Source organism: Bacillus rossius, assembly GCF_032445375.1.
Source record: "Bacillus rossius redtenbacheri isolate Brsri chromosome 4 unlocalized genomic scaffold, Brsri_v3 Brsri_v3_scf4_2, whole genome shotgun sequence".
NCBI lineage: Eukaryota > Metazoa > Arthropoda > Insecta > Phasmatodea > Bacillidae > Bacillus > Bacillus rossius.
In genome coordinates, this window is record NW_026962011.1 from 23,427,727 (window position 1) to 23,447,293 (window position 19,567).

Sequence of the window (19,567 nt, forward strand, 5' to 3'; positions counted from 1 at the left end):
ATGTAGGGGAGGAAGCACAGGGGAAGGCGTTGAAGGAGAGGCGCAAAGCGAAATTGTTACGAGTCATTTGGTTATTGTCCCACATCAAAGTACGCTCAGTGCGCAGTGCGTGCACAGTCTCGTTCAATAATAAAACTAATGAAATTTTAATATTAAAAAGTACATTAATACAAGATATAATATTTATATTTGTGCACCTAACAGCTATGAAAATGCAAATAAATTCTCAGTTGACACTAATAACAGATGTAATCAACATATGGACTTTTTTTTTTTCAAAAACAATTAGTAACTAGTGTTTTCATACATTAAAAGATTACGATTTTATCAAAAATTAAAAATAAAAAAACAGATACGTACATTAGTGAGCATACTATATCAATGTTTACGTTTCAAATGTTTCTTCGTATTAGTCGATGATGATTTATAACTCAGTTTTTGTTCAAACAAATTACAATTAGCAAACTCATTATTTTCCGTAAAAAAATTCCACACAAATGAAGTCTTTTTCCTGCACTTATCCATTCCTTATTTCACTATAAAGATACTAACTACAAAGCATGACAGCCCGCAACAATGTACATGGTGGTAATTAATACACGGCCAGGACGAACTGCAGTGAATGTTGAACTGATTGATACTGGCTGTATCAGGCGGGCATGAGAGTAGCAGAGGTAGAGAATTACCGGGCGTGATGAATAATGTATCAGAAACACCGATACCTTTTTACGCTGGTGATGACGGCACGGAGGATGTGTACCCTGTAACGAGAATGCTGATACCTTGTCGCTTCCTGGTACCGCTACTGCTCTGATACAAAAGTATCAGATACTTGTTACTAGGTCCATTACTGTATCAGTATCAGGTTGGAACAGATACCGAAAATTGCTGTAACAACCCACCTCTAGATTTAATACATTTGCAGACCTTTTAAAATAGAAACGGGTACAACACTTCTCTTACAGATATACTTATAAATCGCCTACGCAGTTGTGAAAGTAAAAAATGCATATAAATATACAATTTTGTTGACTATACATTTTTAATAAAATCCATAACTAGTGAAAAAAACTTTGTGTACAATATTCAAACCATACACTTTACATAACAATAACACAATCTATAGTTGTGCAAATTATCTGTGTTAAAGAACATTTATAAAATAAATCCTACTAATATTATAAACGCGAAAGTTTGTAAGTATGGATGGATGTTTGTTACTCTTTCACGTAAAAACTACTGAATGGATTTGAATGAAATTTTGCCTACAGCTAGCTTATAACCTGGTTTAACACATAGACCCCATATTAATATGAAATTCCATCCCTAAGGGAGTGAAAAAGTGATAATTTCATTTTATAACAGAAAAAATCATAGGTCATAGACATACAAATAGTGAGTGAGTGTCATTTCTCTATGTCTGACACACGATCATGCACATAGTAAGGTCTGGCAAATTAATATTTTTCTCCTTGGTGAGACCAGTCCGCTTAGTGGAGCTCGCAGCAGCTAGCAAAATAAAGGCGCTAATAACAGTTTTGTTCTTACTTCGTCAATAGATAGAGTTGCCTTGAATTTTAAACGCACCATCGTTTGATGCGTTTGTCATGTCTTTAATTTTCGTTTGTTTGTGCCATATGCGTTCCTATGCCATTTATCCGATTGCGATGAAATTTTGGTGATTAGTTATGCGCATGCCCATGAAGGTTACTGAGACGGCATAACTATTTTTCAATAGTTGGAGCATGAATCGTGTCAAAAAACGTGTTTATTTCATTTTATATAGCGGCACTTCGTCTGTTTTTGTTGTATAAGTGCGCATGCATGACACAATTTATTTAAATATAAAAGAGAGACAGAGATAGAGTGATTGATATATATATATATATATATATATATATATATATATATATATATATATATATATATATATATATAGTGAGATAGAGACGGAGAGATAAGTTGAGATAGAGCGAGGTATAGATAATGAAATGGGTTAGATAAAGAGATATACCTTGCTATCGCACTGGGTTGCTGAATTATAAAGATGTTATGTTGTGGGCGCCACCACGTGGTTCGTGGGCACGTGGACCCGGCGAGACTCTTTCTCCTGGTCGTGACGTCGCCCGTGTGGGGCGAGACACGCAACCCTATTCACCTACGGTGGCCCTAACACCCGCTCTCAGCGTCGTGTACGCTATCACCATGAAACAATTATCCCAAGTGGGCTCTAGGCGTCCCACACGCCATACACTCCTTAAGGACACACGTGGTTAGAATGAAAAGATAGAGACTTCAATGCGCCCGAGTTTTATTCACTCCTTCCTCTTACATATTTACTTATTAAGCGGTTAAAAAGCCAACGGCATGAATCAGCTTAGAGGAGGGCCAGGTCACCTCGTGGCCTGACCTACGATTCGCAACGCAGTCGATTTCAAAAGTCCGTCTGAGCGGAAAAAATATTTATGTTAAAGAGTCTTCCACCCGGAGTAGGCCTCGAAGCGGTTAAAAGCGATTCAGAAAAATTATTACACGGCCGGATGCTAAATGATCAGTTCTTACCAAGTATTGAAGGCGACGAGGTACAGCACGCGTCCTACTCCGGGCGGTTCCAAGATTAGACTACCTGGCTAGGGGATGTCATGGCGCCTCCTTCCGCTCCCGTTACCGTTAGCTGTTCAATTTACGTTTTTACTTACAATGAAATATGAATAAACATTTAGTAAACCAGTATTAATTAAGTTACTGCCTCTGCTCCTTCCACCTAATTAACAAAGCTAAATAAAATAATTACAATAATGAAAAGTTAATTTGGTAGTTCTCTTAGCGGTCGCTTGTGGCGCTGTAACGTCTGTTTAGAAAAATGGACCTGCAAACATACGACCCTTGGGAATTAAAAGATAAAATAAAGGTTGACAATTCTTATTTAATAATTAGGATTTACGGGGAAGCCGCACCGACTCTAATTACTGGCCTCTTGTATGGCCGCAACACACACACTCACCTACACACGCTCGCCGTCGGCGGGACGTTTGAAATAGAGGGTGCTGGTGGGGGGAGAGGGGTGCTGCCGTGGACGGGTCACATCGGGCTTAGGAGGGGCGTAGCCCTGGACGACGTCAACCTATAGATGTATAGAGCTATATAGAGACTTATATATAGAAGATATAGAGATAGTGGAAAGTATGCATGTAGCTATAAAGAGATAAATAGAGATAGAGAGATACATAGATGTATATAGATGTAGATAGAGATAAATATATATAGAGAGATGGATAGATGATTTGTATATGTGGAACTACTTCAAACATATTACAAAACAAAACTGAATGAGGCATTGCAATGCAGACCGAGCATTAGCTAGATAATGGAATCATTTCAATATTAGTAATCTCTTATTTTTAGCTTTTTTATATATTGCTTTATAAAGTCTTAATTACGTACAGACCAGGTAAATAACTATAAACTGGCAGAACGTCTGTCGGGATCTGAAAGTGATTTAAATTAATTTTCACATTTGACATTCAAATTAAGAAGACAATTACTAACTACACCCTGTGTTCAGCCCGGGCAAGGCCGGGTATTGCAGCTAATATATCATTAACGTTTATTAAAGTACCAGACACTTTTGCATTAAACCAAATAATAAATAATAGTTTAAAAAAACTAGAAAATAAATTTTAATAAAATTGAATTTAAAATAGTATAAAAAATGTATTTTATTTTAAAAAAAAATAAAGCGTGGGGTGCATGGTGTCAATAGTTATAATTATTTTGTGACAGATATGAGTAGAAGGATTATCAATTTGATAATATATTAAAAAGCACCCCACGCCTTTTTTTTTAACTAAAATACTTTTTTTACACTATTTTTAATTCAATTTTATTAAAATTTCTTTTCTATTTTTTAGTTCAATTTTCTATAAAAGCGTGTTTTTTAGTTTTTTTTTAACTATTATTTATTTTCTACTTTTTAGTTTGGTTTATTTATAATTTAAAGTGATACTTCTTTATCGACGTATGAAAGAAATTTTATAACAATGTAAAAAAACTTGATAGTTATTACATCAATTACTATTAAAGTAGTTTTTGAATAGATATTGGCTGCAGTTAAAATAAAATCGATAAATATTGTTTTATCTCAGAAGTGTCTCTAGATGTGGCTCAATTTTTTATTTATTACGTGACTTTACTATTAAAGTGATGAGTAGATATTGGCTGCTTCTAAAATATATATCCACTATAGCGTGTTGAAGAACTACAGTACTCAATAATTTCAATATACTGCTATGAAAATCAATATATTCGGGAAGTCATTGATGTTTATTCTAAGTCAGCATATCTGATGGGTGACATCCTTTGTTTTCAAATGTCTCACAAAACATATTCTCCCATTTGTTCTGGTCCGATTCCACTGTAAGTTTTATTTGCATGCAGTTGTACCAAACTACACTGGAGTATTCTAAGAAATGTTTTAAAATTTCTATTTTCTTTTTGTCTTCTTAGATTAGCAAACATTTACATTCTTTGTTGAAATCTTTAATCCACTGGTAAGGATTTGAGTTTCTGCCCGTGAATTTCTCAATCATGAAATCGTATGCAAATTTTCCCTAAATTTTGATTTTCAGATTTTTTTTTTTTTTTCCCAAGAAATTTTTCTAACAGTTTTTCCAATTTTTTATTTGATCCACTAGGTGTAGATTCAGCACTTTTTGTTTTTTCCTCAATTTCGTCGAGGTAAAAATTCTTAAACTTCATGTTTTGCTCTTCATCCAAATATATTTTTGATATATCATCTGTCAAACTTATCCATATTTTCCGTGTTTGATGTCTTTTATTTAATGATTTACTGACCTTGGCATAGTTTGGAATATTATTAACTGCTTGGTGTAGATTTGCAGGTTGGTGTTCGAGTGGAATTTCAAAAATCTGCCATCAGGTGTAGCTATTGAAGCTATGCATATTGTGTTTGATTTCCCATCTGCTGTTGGTTTCACAGCAAAATCAAACCTCAATTTTTCCATGTTTCGTGAAATATTTTCAGAAAATGTTGTTTTATAATGATGTTTCACTCTTGGTTAATTGGTAAAATGAAACAAAGAAACAAAGACGTAATTGTGTTTCTCTATTTAACGAAAGAAACATCATTTAAAGCCCTTATTTCAGGGAATTTTTTTTTTCATATTTTTACTTATATAGATAATATTCTCTTCAAGAAAGTATATTGTTCACAATAATCATAACCCACTCTCACTTTTCATTTAATTAAATGTCACAATATTTAGTAGGCTTTGTTTATATCGCACCAAAGACAAACTGAAAGAAAATAGTTCGCACATGAGCGAAATTCGAACTCTTTTCTTTCAGTTTGTCTTTGGCGCGATATAAACAAAGCCTACTAAATATTGTGAAATTTTATAAATTGACAAAAATCTTATTTTGCAAATTGAATAATGGAATAATCTTATCAAATTAGTGTATTGTCATTGGTCTTCGATAAATCTACAAAGTTTGAATGAAATCTGGCCGTATAAAGTGGGTCACAATCGCACCCAAAGGAGTCGGTTACAAACATACAAGCATACAGGTGAAGCTAATATAAAGCGTGTAAAAATAAATCAATTATACTTATTTTATAAACTTATATTATTACCCTTTATTTTATTTGTTGAGAGAAAAACATGAAACAGTAAATTATAAAACCATTACAGAATGGCAATTTTAATTGTTAAAGATATTAACATTATCAAACAACACTTTAAAATAAATATCGCGCGCTTTCACGGTTTTTGCTTTGCCTTTGGGTTCTAGCCGCGTCACATTGGAAGTTATTTCGACGTTGCGGAGTGCATTGCAGCCTCTATCTTTAGGGAAGCAGCAGCAGTCGTTTCTTACCTACTGACAGTAACAGTAAGTAGTAGGTTACTGACGAACAGTAGGTAGTAGGTTACTGAGAGTAACAGTAGGTAAGAAGCGACTTCTGCTGCTGCCCTGAAGATGGAGGCTGCAACGCACTCCGAAACGTCGGAAAGAACTTCCATTGTGACGCGGCTAGAACCCAGAAGACAAGAACATTTATTAAAATTTTTCTAGTTGATTTGATTACTTATAGTATTTTAGTAAATTCTTGCTTATTACCATAATGTTCCTGATTTGTTATGAAGTCGCTTGAAATCTCGATTATTAATGACTCCGACATCTTATCATGTTTATCATTGGCCAAACATTATTAAATTTGCAAGAGGAATTACCTCACAGAATGTGCCAGCCAATTTCAAACTTACCATACATAGTTTATCAAATACAGACACAAATACAGACTTATTAGTATCTCTGGCCTGCACCTCTTTTTCCTGTATGCTGATAAAAACAATCTGGCTTTGCTAGACTTCCGAGCCATTGATAGCTAAACTTCCTTCTTCTGGCGAGTTGCGAGCCTCAGTTTTGGGACAGCTCCACAGGAAGTGGTAACCCCCACCCCCTGCACTCTTCCCTATTGTTGTTGTCAGGCTCGGGCAGAGTCCTGCGCCCAGCAGGGGTCAGCTTAGCAGCTCCACAGGGGGGAGGGCTTACGCTGTCTACACCTCTTCTTCTCTTCTCTGCCTCCCACCATGTTTCCCGCGCGACGATCATCTTTTTGGCCCAGCAATGTGTGCATTACTTTAGAAATACATAATTTTCATCAAATATCTCAATTACGACAGTGAAAACACAGAAAGAAATTTATTTTATAAGGTTAACACTATGTTTCCAATGAAAAATATTTATGAAATATTCAATTAGAACTTCTGAAAATCACGCTGAAAACAGCTCAGAAACAGTACTTTCAATGCGGGATAAAACTTATTTAATCACAAAAATTAAAAAAAATTATTCAATAGGAACCTTCCTTATACCTTTCTATATTTTTCAAAAAAAAATTTATTTCTTTTCAGTATTAAAATTACGCCATTGAGACTTGGAACCGCGAGACCCTGCAGCACACAATTCTAGCAGCTGTGATGAATCCTCTTAAATTCTATTATTGATATAGGCTATACTGGAAACTAACTCAGAGAAACTAAGCAGAGTAGTACATAACTTAAAATTATTTAATTTTTCAGAAAAATTACTAGGAGCACCGAAATTTTGTACCAATATATCACCAATACACATGAATATAAAGTAACTAATTATGACGTGCAATTTCAATTATATAACAACACAATATCTACCAAAATCACCCAGAAACACTCCAAAACAACCCACAGAACCTATGGAAACATGCTGGTAAAATGATTTTGAAAAAATTCATATATATATATATATATATATATATATATATATATATATATTATATATATTTCCAAGGATATTAGTATACTTGAATACAAATACAAAATAATTTGTAATTTTTTACAAACTGAAAAATTTAAAAATTAATGATCATTGATTTAAATTAAAGATTGCAGTGGCTAGTATTGTACGCAGCTGCTGCCATCTACTGGTTGTACAAAAATATCTGATCAGGGAACCATTTCACCCATTTAAGTGTTACACCCCCCTGGCGTAGACATGGGGTAGGAGAATGTGGTGTATGGGCCGAGAGGTGGCGCTTCCTAACGCATGAAAACGCAGGTATAAGCGAAGGGGTACAGCTTTGGCTCATGCAGCACCCAACAGGTGGCATGGTGCTGCGGGGAGACGGGAGGATGCTAGGGGCTCTATGAGGCAGGGCCAAGCAACAAGATGGCGGGCGACACTAGGGCCCGGGGGAGGAGGAAAGGAAAACATTCAGCACAGCACGGAGTTTCTAGAACAATAGGAGGGGAGGGGAAAGGGGCGGAAAAGATGGCGCTGTGCTACGCCAGATGCATTTAGGCACGGCGGGCGCATTGTAACGCTACGTCGGAGTCTTAGCAGACGTGCCTAATCATACTGCAGGAAGGCACGGTTAAGTGACTGAAGGCACGGTGCCTGCACGGGTCACCTGGGGCTGTACGTGAGGACAGGCAGAGTAAATATTATCTGCTGCTAACCCAGCGTGGGACCGTGTAGCATGTCCGTGCAGCACTAGCCGAGTACTACCGACTGGGCAGAGTTTAAATTGGGAGGATTCTCCTAAGAAACAGCAGAAAAAAAAATTTCTAATCTGAGCCACTTAATGCTCGACAAACTCTTGGATAAATAAAAAGGGGTAAAACTGTGCCGAGAAATCGCTGATTTGCAGCACAGGGCCAACGCCCTTTGCTGGTACTTCTCTCTCTCGTCGCCCTGCAACATCATTTTTAACTATAAAATTGTTTGGTCCCACCTGTTGACAACCTACATACTTTACATCATCACTCGTGAATAGATTGCAGATAAAGGTTCTATCCACACATCATACGTGGGCCATGGGGCAAAGTCATGTCAACACCCCTGTCCAGATGTAGCATGTGGTTTAGGTAAGCCTGAGATGTCAAATCCTGTCACATACTTTATAGATAACAAAGGTTTACATTGACCCATTACCATTAAAAAATGTAAACCCATTTCCTACAACTAATCTTAAAGTGATTAAGGGTGCATAATCTCATGAGGACATATTTTTATTTACATCACTGTAGTTTATAGCCCAATGTTTGTTTTGAATGACTCTGTGAATATCAAATTCTATATTTCATCAAAATAAACAATTGCAAGTCATCAGTAAGGTGGATAATGTGCATGAAAATAAATTAAGTATTACACTTTACGTAAAAGTGTTTCGTATAGTACAAATCTTCAAGTTGCCTTGATAGGCTGTATAAGATCAACAAACTCAAGCAAACAGCGTACAAATCAGCGGATTTATTTTGTCATTTTGTGTTTGGAATATGAAGAATGGTCTTAAAGTTATCTATTATGTTAACTTTTAAAGCTTTTTACTGTTCTTGGTTAATAGTATATGATGAAATGTAATTTTTGGTTTTATACACTAGATATTGAAAAATTTAACCCATGTCAATTAAAAATTGCACTTTAGAATATTTTTTTTATGTGCCAGTATGTACTTAACCAAAACAATAGTTGTAAAATTTTGCATGATGCTTTTATCGATAAAATCTCAGGAAATTAATTTTGTTAGTAATTTTCTTGATTATCTGCAATTGTTTAAATAACATGGTCCAGAGTGTGTATGTGTATGTTTGGGTGTGTGTAGATGTTTTTGTATGTTTGTTTGTGTGTGCATGTTTGTATGTGCGTGCATGTGTGTGTGTGTCTATATATATATATATATATATATATATATATATATATATATATATATATATATATATATATATATCTGTGTGGTTTTGTGTGTGTGTGAGAGAGAGAGAGGAAAAAAGGGGGATATTATTTTCTGATTTTGCTATATTTTCGTATTCTGTACAGTATAGGCTTTTTATTAATTAAATATATTGTTGTAGTTATTTTTATAAGTGTAAAGTTTTCAGTAGTATCTAGGTTATGATTTTTTATTTTATTTATTTATTTATAATTTGCTGTTTGCCTACCTATGGCTTAAGGCCTTAGATGGCAGGCTTAAGGCCTTAGATGGCAGGCACGATATAAGCAAAATTTTATATAGTTATATATAATGGAGCCTGCTGCCCCGTGCCGGGGCGAGCAGCCCACGTCCGTCCCTACCAGGGCAGCCAGTTACAATCATTCTGTTTGAACCCAGCTGACTTTGACTTCACCATGACTAGTCACATAGACACGGTAGAGACGCAAAACTAAAATTAAACACTTGATTATGTGTTGAGTAAATTATTGCAGGGTTCATACTAATTACTTCGTAAGCAAACTTTTAAATTTATTCTGACACATAAAAAAAAGGATAAATAATAATACACGGAATACTGACAAGTGGCATAAAATACATTAAAAAAAATACATAAAAATTACAATCCTTACGTGATGCCCGGCCGTAGCGATCACGTTACCTACAACACCAAGGCCTTGCCTTCGCATAAGTCTAAGTCCGTACTTGATGGACGGGGGGGGGGGGGGGGGGGGGTGATACTCCACATCAAAGCTTGCACACCGTCCCAAACCAACTTCTTCTTCCACCAATAACAAATTAAAGTTTTACTTACAATAATTCTCGCACTGTAGTAGAAATTTACCAATTTACCAAAACTGTAGCGCACACTGCACCTTCGAGTACCCGGGGTGTAGACTCGGTGTAGGTGACACATGTAGCCCAGTCAAAAGGCAGCGGCCTTCGCCCTTCGGGACGAGGTCCATGAACACTCGCGACTCACGAGAAGTTTAAGATCGCTTACGGTAAATACGCTGCTGTTCCTTCCAAATTAAAATAAAAAAAATCAGCTGATGCAGGCCGCGGCAACGATGGCACCGCGTAGCACTCTCCAGGGTTAACAGTTAACAACGACTGTGTTGGTGGCGTCCCTACTCCCGTGCACGGAGCTACCCCGACACCCCAAATTCATGGCTCTGCGCTCCAATTCAGCTGTTCCGTCATCGGTCAACGCCCGCAAGCCACTGTCTCTCGCAGAGTCCAAACAGTCTCTCCCCTGCATACGTCACACACCCGTGACGTCATCCACCTCCCTCCGCTAATTCCCCTCTTTCATACGTGGACAAGTCCATTCAACAGAGCTAAATAGCCGCACTGAAAAGCAAAGTCTTTGATTAATTTTAACTGAGACTTTTGAAGACGTAAATAAAAATAAATATGAAAGCATTAACTAAAAAAATTACGTTAACATTAAAATATAAACATAATTAAACATTAAACATAATAACATTAGACACCAGAAGTGTCTCAATAAATAAAGCATCTAATACATCTCTTCTTAAAGATAAGAACAAATATGAGAGTGAACAACTAACTTATGAATTATATTAGTTTTTTGGTCTATAATTTTTATCAGTTTGTTGTGTAATTTATCACTGTTTTAGTAATGTTCCAAATAACAATGCCATATTAATGTTTAGATCTCATCAAAGCTATATAAAGATTAAGTATTGAATCTAAATTAAATGGATTCAAATCAAACACACTATTAGCATTAGATCTAAATGATTCAATATGATTATAAAATAATAGTTTTGAATTTTTTTTTGTATAGCTGAGGCAAACTGTAACTACTCATTTTTGAAATATGCCGCTAGATAACAGCACTTTCACATGCTATGTAGGTTACTTAAATGGAAATTCTCACCATAAAAATATTTTATAATAAACTGAGTACACTAGATCATCATGATATTGGTGTATGTCATGTTTATTTTAAGTGTTGTACACATATTGCATGAAAACAGATGTTTGTAAATTACAAGGCATAAATTGATTGGGTGGCAGGGAATGCCAAAACAAGCAATTTTTGTGAAGGTACAAATGTCCGGAAATACAACCCTGCATTCATGAACAGTCATGTGCAAATTTGAATTTTGTGTGCAATAGGTGCTATTCCATTGGCTAAGAGGATGCCTAACTGCAGCACCTTGTTAAAATGCTTCGTGGTCAGCGGAGCGACGAGTGGGGTACATACATACTAGCAGCCAACAATCTAGTCTGAATAGTGTGTGCTGTTTATGTTCTTTCTACTTGATGTCTAACTTGGAGAATCAGAAAATATAAGTTTTTTAAATCTTAAAAGTTATGTATAATCTAAAGCATATAGTTATTCACTAATTGAGAAAGACTTTAATAATTTTTGGGTGTGCAGGAGAATAAAATAAAAATTAAATGGTGTTTGTGTAACTGTAACAATTGACAATCAGAGGTAGAAAATATAAAAAATTTTGATAAACTTTTAATTTTTACCATGAGATGGTGTTAGCTATAAGAATTGTGAACTTCTTATGTACATCAAATTTCTTAGAGGAGGCCAGATAGCTTCTATAAGACTAGATACAGTGGTGTTGCGTGTTTCAGGAGTCGCAAGCGTAAGAAAGTGGCTGGCCAAATGGGGAGGTCACAGAGCACTCTGGTGGAACAACCCCTGAGGGAGTCCCCGAACCGCATCAACATAATGTCGCGGGGCTCAGCCGGCTGGGGCCGGGCCCCGCTGGCCCCGGGTGCCTCTCGCCTCTCCGCCAAGTGCCCCGGCGACCCGCAGCCCGGCCCGAGCTGGGCAGGCGACGCCAACGACTGGGCGAGCGACATCAGTGACGGCGTGGACCTGAGTGATGTTCGGACGCTCGGCGCAAACACCAGCAAACGGAGGAAATTGTAGCGTTTGTGGTACGGGGGGAGGGATCGCTGTTAGTTGGACGTAGTGTGGTTTTCCTGGACTTGGGGGTGATTTCATCGGTGGGACAGCTAGCCTATTTATTGATAAACTAGAGTTTCTATTTACTGTACTTTGATCATTTCCTTTCGTACCGTATTCACAAAGTCAGCCTTAGTCATGTCTTCATGTACTTTTATTCTTTATGTGCAATTTATTACCGTTTTTAATTACTTATTTTTAGATTTTTAAAATTTTCAGTTTTATATTCTTGCCTCTTCTGTCTTATGTATAAATAATAAAGTTCTACAGTAGAAAGCATAATGATAAGAAGATAATCATTATCATTTGTACAAAGTCTTGCAGTTTTATGCATGTTTTTTTGCATCTTTTCTTCACTTTTTTACTGAAATAAATCTACATGAGAGTTCTTACTACATTAATTTGACATTTTGAAGTGTCACCTCAGTGATTCCAGTAATTTTGTAATTTGAACAGAAATAGTAATCAAATCATTAATGGTATTGACTTGTCTTTTAATAATTTTATTTTTTGATGTGCAAGTCTTTTTTATTGTATACTGTTTTAAGTTTACTGTAAGTAAACTGGAATTTATTTGTAATTGATCTTTGGCGATGTCATAAAACAAGTAAATAAGTATATTTTGCAAATAAATATCTATCTACCCGTATTTGAAAGCCAAATTTAGAAATTTTCGTTTTATCTGTTGAAAGACATGTTAAATGTTGTATGATGTAGTCACAGATGAATGGGGGGAGTTTCTACAATGCTCCACAGTGTGGAATGTTCTGCAGGCAGGAACCTGTAGCTGTTAGGATTGTGGAGGTGTTAACCAACATCCGAGTCGTAAATTGGCACCAACTAAGCTCGTGTACTTAGGCCAGACAGAGTCATCATTAAGATGATCAAATAATTGTTGTGTAGTTTTCAAGTTTGCTCAAGTGATTAGAAATTGTGACTCATAAATTTAGTAAAACATGAACTCTGTGTTTCATAGATACATTTGTCGAACAGAAGCAGCCATATTTAGTTATGATTACTGATGCACAGTGGTGTGTGTTCACATCATAAGCTGTACCTTTCTATTAATTTTTTGCAAGTCTCTGAGAAATTGTATTCCAATATTACATGCAAGTTCAACCGTTATGCTGCTAGTACAGTTTCCAAATCATAAACAAGTTTTGTCCAATCAAGCTATATGAAGCATTCACTTTGTAGATATTAATTCTTGCTATGACTGGTTTGCCAGCAAAAATTTTAGCTTGTTGAGGTTATATTTTCAAAAACAGGTTACCACTAGAGTGTTCAGAAATTACCAGGACAATGATTTTTTTTTTTTTCCTGAAATTTTAATTTTGAGTTTTGTAATCAACAAAAACATTGTCTAAATTAGAACTTCACATTTAATAAAAAAAAATTATTAAATGGCTATTTGTTTTTGAGTGTGTTTGATGTCAGTCTCATTTTAAAGTTGTGGGTTTTTGAAAAGGTGTTTGTGTGTGTGTTCTTTTCTGTTAATGTGTTAGTGCTTGGAAATCTTCCAAATGTTAGCTGGCTCTACTCTCAAACCTTAAAACTTTAAATTTATAAATTAATTTTTATACCTGTTTTTGTACAACGTTCTAAAATATGTATTCAAATTTACCTAGTAGTAAATTATTACTTTGTGATTTTTTTTATTATTTTATTTTTATTTTTAATTATTGACATAAAACAGAATTATGAATGTTTACTGTTCATGATGATGATGATAAGCCCTGGCCTGTATACTGTCAATATGATCTAGTGCTGTTTTGCTCTGTAGTTATAGTAGTAATAATGATGCTGTGGTTAATGCTATTGAATTTTTTTTGCATGTATTTGAAGTATTTAGCAGATTATTAAATGTATTTTAATGTTACTCTGGCTGAGGTTAGGGGAAATGAGGTTTCACTATAATTTCTTCTTTAAAAAGTTTAATTTATTCACAAAACACTGAACTTAAAAAAGGTTTGGAGTGGGGTGCAGTATGAAGTGCATGTATGGAATTGTCACATGCCATGGGTAATTTTTAATATATTTTAAATTCATGTTTTGTGGACCAAGTATTTTTTAATATCATAGTGGTACTGCAGTTGGGAAATGTAAAGAAATTGATTTGTTTTTAAAATAATTTCTTCTCTTTAGTACATAAATACCCAAAGACAGTACTTAAGTTTAGAAATTTTTAATATAATTGAAGATGAAAAGCAACATGGCAACTGTAGTAAATATGCTTAAATCCTGCCAAAACTCTTTTTGATGCATGTATGACAAAATATGCAAAGTTCACTGCATAGATTATTGTTGACTTACTTATTTTTTTTTAAAGCAAATTTTGCTTTTATCACATGCTTGATAAAAAAAACCTTATAATTTGACTGAGAAGAAGAACAAAACAATTTATGAGGTACAAGTATAGGTAAATTTGATAATACCTATTAGTAAATACCTGACAAATATGAGGTTATTTTTTTCTTAAAATTGTGTTCTTTACAAAATGCACAACAAATATGAGTTAATTTTATATATTTTTTTGCATTTTTTATGGCCTAGAAGTTTTAAAACAAACTTAAATCAATATTTATTGTGTGTAAATAGGTTCATAGAAATTCTATTTCATAAATGTCTTATCTTACTGCATTTAATACTTAAGTGCAGAAAAATCCTTAATGTAAAATGTTAAATTTAGACATTAAAAGACAGCATAATGAACACTTCAACACAAAACTGGCTTCTTTCTGATTAGCAGTACTGAGGAGAACTTTTCTGGTGCCTCTTTCATCAGTAGGAGTGATTGACACGGCTTCTTTTAAACATGAAGTGTCAGCTATAAATAAAATAAATTGAGTTTTGCTACTGCAGAAAAAAAACCATTTGTAAAAAAAAAACAAAAATAATGCAGCGACAGACTGGTTGCATGGTTGGGGGGGGGGGGGGGGGTCGACCTTCGCTGACTGTCAAAGGAAAGCAAGGAGGAAGGGAGGGACTCTGTCACATCCCCATTTGCGATCTTTTGTTCTCTCCCTCTCTCCCCATTCCCCCTTGTTTTGCAAAGTGTTATCTTGTTTCATCTTTCATACTCATGCCAATTCAGGATGCAATCAAAAGTGACATAAGTGATGCAGTTTAGAGGCAGAGTGTAGTTTTTCAACTAATATTTTCCTGTAGCTGACAGCAATCTGAAAGGCTTGAAGTTCCAGCAGAAGTACAAAACTATTGCACAATTGGGAATGTAGAGGTAAGATTAAAATGTTTAAATATACAAAAAATTTAGTAGAACCCCTTTTTTTTTCATAATTAAATTTACAATTTTTATCCTATGCATTTTTTCCTACAATCCACAGTTTTTGAGATACTTTTGACGAGAAAGCCTTGAAATGTAACATTCGTGAAATGAGAGTCTATGTTTGTAGGAATTTGTGTAAAAGATGAAAATATTAAAAAATCGCGTTTCAACTTCAAAGCATCAGAGATCTATTTATTTTTTGAGTATATCGTGATTGCAAATTTTGAAGGTCTTTTCCAATTAGTACAAATGAAAAAAGGTCCATGCAATTACACAGAAAATGGAGGGGGGAGGACTAAAAATTTGGTCACATGGTAGTTCTATTATGAGTTAAGTGCATGCCAGTTAATTTGAACATTTTGGAAATGACTTAATAGCAATCATTTGTGTCAACTGGTGTACATACCGTATTTACCTGAATATAAGGCAATGACTTTCATCAAAACTGTTAAAACTAATGTGGAGGTTGCATTATAATCACAAAACTTTATCTTGCCATTGGGAACAGCTTAGATAAAAATCTACATGCTCTGCCTGTAACCTACATCACTTGTGTCACTTTAGTCCGAGGCTACCTGAACCACTGCACAGGCATGGCAGATGAGAGAGGATAACACTTAGAATGTGGATAAGGGTGAGGGTGCAATGGGAGTTGGTTGTTTTAGGCTTCCTTTAACTTCTCTTCTCTGTGACTACTGGCGAAGATATCCCCTCTCCCTCATTCACCATCCCAGGCTACCATGGCATTCTTTGCTCTCTGAAATACTGCTTTTGAACTACCCATGCTGTCATAAAACACAATTTTTACATGAATTTCTGTCGTGTTTTTAATTTCCGACATGCCTTTAAACTTGAGCAGGGTGTCACTTCGGCTTAGGATTCGACATTGCTTAAAACTCGTAAACTATGAAAGCTACAGAGTTGCAGTAAATATATCTGAGTAGTAGGTACAAACTTTGCTCATGGTCGTTACGTATGACTCTCCCGGTTAGCATTTGCAGTGATGACGTAATGAGCGTTGATGGGGAGCGTTGAATTGGAAGTCAGTGAGAGCTGCAACTCCAAAAGTAATTGACTGATTTGTGTGAGTGCATTGAGTGGTGCTAGTTGAGTGGAATAACTATAATGTTACTATGGTTTTGGAGCCTTTAATCTCAAAGTCCCTAAGTAAAAACTGGTTATATTGAAGGGGAAAAAAAGAAGAGTGAAATTGCCTGAGAAGAAGCAATTAAAAACATAGAGAAGTTCATAGGTATCAGATGAGGCAAAAAGTAGCAGAGAAAAATGAGCCAGTGGAGCAAAACAAGCCCTCGAACGAGGTGCAAAATTTGAGCTCGAGTGAGCCTCTGCTGTCTACCTCGTGAGAAGCAACAGGAATGCCGAAAATTGTTCGCTGATGATTGTGATGTCAGTTGAGTCAGTTGAGCGAATAATTGTGAACAATGAGCAGAGTTGGTTGATTTTTGGTGTCACAGTTTTTCTGACGTGGCTGCCTGACTGCCAAGTAAGACATTCATCAAATTCATGTCAAGAAATAAAGCAACATCAATTTTTTTTTAAATTATTTTATTTATTTTATACAAAACATTGCCGTTCAGCGCGATGGAAATTCATGAAACAAACCCCTGGCATCTATCTGTAGTTTAAAATACAGCCTACCCAGAAATTTTTTTCTTGTAACTGCTGCTTGGTGTTTAAAAAAAAAGCCATGTAAATCACTCTACTGACAAAAGTGGTATATGAAAAGGTTTAGTAAGTGTAGAATAAATTTACTAATTTAATTAATTTTCAAGTGCTATGTACTGCAATGGTAATTTCCACTCCATAAAGTCTTTTTCTTGAGCTCAAAATAAAAAATCTTGAGGTCAACATTTTTTCGGATAAATACAGTAATTAAATTTAAACTAGTGATGAATCAAATCTGAATTTTCTTAAATCATGTACACCAAATCCAAGACTTGGACTGGTGTCTTGGGTCAAAAATGAAATTATTTTCAATAAATAAAAGATATTACAATGGCCTGAAAACATTAACTATTTAAATGTTTGTTTCATTAACTAATTTTCCAGAATTATTACATATTGTAATTTTATTAATATTACACAACACATGTATTGGGGAGCAATAATAGGACTTTAAAGTTTTCACTTTTTTATTTTTTTTTAATTCACTACATTTCCTGCAGTAGTTTTATTAAAATCTTTTGAATACTAAAGATTTGATGGGATTTGAAGTTTTGATTGCCCATCCTTAATTTCAATGAAGCCTGTCTGACCATATCCAAACTGACAATACATTAGGACAGCTAGTTTCACATTTGGATGCCTTGTTGACTGAAAAGAACACTAGCAAGAATTCTAAATTGTTCAGGTTGGCTGGAGTATACTTTGTAATAGTTTGCACTAAATTACACTATATTAGTAGAACTAGACTTTTTTTTTTTAAGTTTTTATTTAGTTTTTGTATTTGTTTAAGTTTAAACTCATGCTGCCTCTCTATGATTTAAATGAGTCAGGATCTTTCTCACTCCAGTTCCAAAAAGCCATGAGGTTTCATAGTTTTTTTTAAGGGAATACTATATTGTGTAAGATACGGGTAAGGAAGGTACAGTTTGTGTTTGGACTCCGTCACACTTTAAACTGTCAATATTTTAAAGTTTTTTTATACTTTTATTAAAAATACATGTACACTGGTATGTATTTCTGTATAATTTGTCTTGAGCAATTGTAGTGTGCGTAATACTGTTGATTTTAATTTCAGCATGTGTGCAAATGGCACATTTTAAAATTATTATTATACATACCTAATTCTAGCTGTTCTTGGACATTCATTGTGACGAGCTTGTAAATTTATTTTTGTACATAATATTTGTAAAGTAAATTATGGGAATTTTAAAACGTGGAAGATTTGTGTTTTATATTTTTGTGTTGGTGTTAACCCTTGGAGTCCCCTCTGGTTCACTGGTTCACTGAGGCAATTATGATGTGCGGCCTCTCCATCAGTGTGCACTACAAGGTTGATGTAGGCTTTGCAAATCCTATTCCCCTCTCCCAGTTTGAATGGAACATCAAATCATTCACAAATGTCAAATAATTTTTTTATCAAATTTAAACATGCTACTTGCAGTAAAACATTTTTTTTTTTCCATTTGTAAGATTCCAAAGAAAATGTATACATAATACAGTAAAAATCAAAAAGAGAGAAGCATGTACCTATGTTTTGTAATTATAATAGTTTGGTGTAAAATGAAAAATTTAGCAATGTTGATCCAACTGATTATATACATAAAAATATAAGTAGTATTTTTGATAATTTTTAATCAAAATCAGAAATTATTTCTTGTATATGAAAAGTATGTATATATGTTCTATTTGCAGAAAACAAATGTTCATTAATGTTACACACTCTTTTCATTTAAATTTTTGTGAATGAGTTCCACTTGCTATATATATTAGTAACAAATAATAAAAAATAAAAAATCATTTGAAATGTCAAATCAAATATAAAATTATTCAAGAAATTATATATTTGGAATACCCGCAGAACTACCAGTTGACAGTTGATCATGCCATTGACCACCCCCAGCTGTGACCTAGAGTGCAGCTGCAGTGTGTTTACAACTCTCGACAAGGATGGCTTCGTGAGTACGACTGCGAGTTCCATCGCCTTTGTGCTCGGCATCGATCATCCATTTTGTGTTCGCGTCTTTGTTGTTTAGTTAGTGACGTCCTGGGGCCTACACCCAGGGTATGCTACATCACTGACACTGGCATCATCACAATTCTGGGAACATTTGCCACATTGTGTTCACCGCAGACTAGTGCATGGCTTTCACCGTTTACTACACTGGCTTTCATCCTTTCCGAGTCACCCCGACCACATGTCGTGCCATCCCACCAATCAGTTGTGATAGCAGTAGGTATCAATATGTACGTACACTATTCCTAATGTTGGAAATAATTTTGACATCCAATTATGTATCAAATAACACATTGGTGTTAAACTAAAATTCTTTCTACAAACTGAGGCTGAGTTTAGATACTGAAATTA

At 35.0% G+C, this 19,567-nt stretch overlaps 1 protein-coding gene across 1 annotated transcript in view; it reads left to right on the forward strand.

Annotated features, from left to right (window-relative positions):
- LOC134542459 (condensin-2 complex subunit H2-like) overlaps positions 1–18,421 on the forward strand; it is an 89,134-nt gene extending 70,713 nt beyond the window's left edge. The window contains exon 15 of the mRNA XM_063386759.1: positions 11,894–18,421. Within this exon, the coding sequence (XP_063242829.1) occupies positions 11,894–12,194 (301 nt within the window). The 3' untranslated portion in view covers positions 12,195–18,421. The remainder of the gene's footprint in view (positions 1–11,893) is intronic.
- Positions 18,422–19,567: the final 1,146 nt, after the last annotated feature.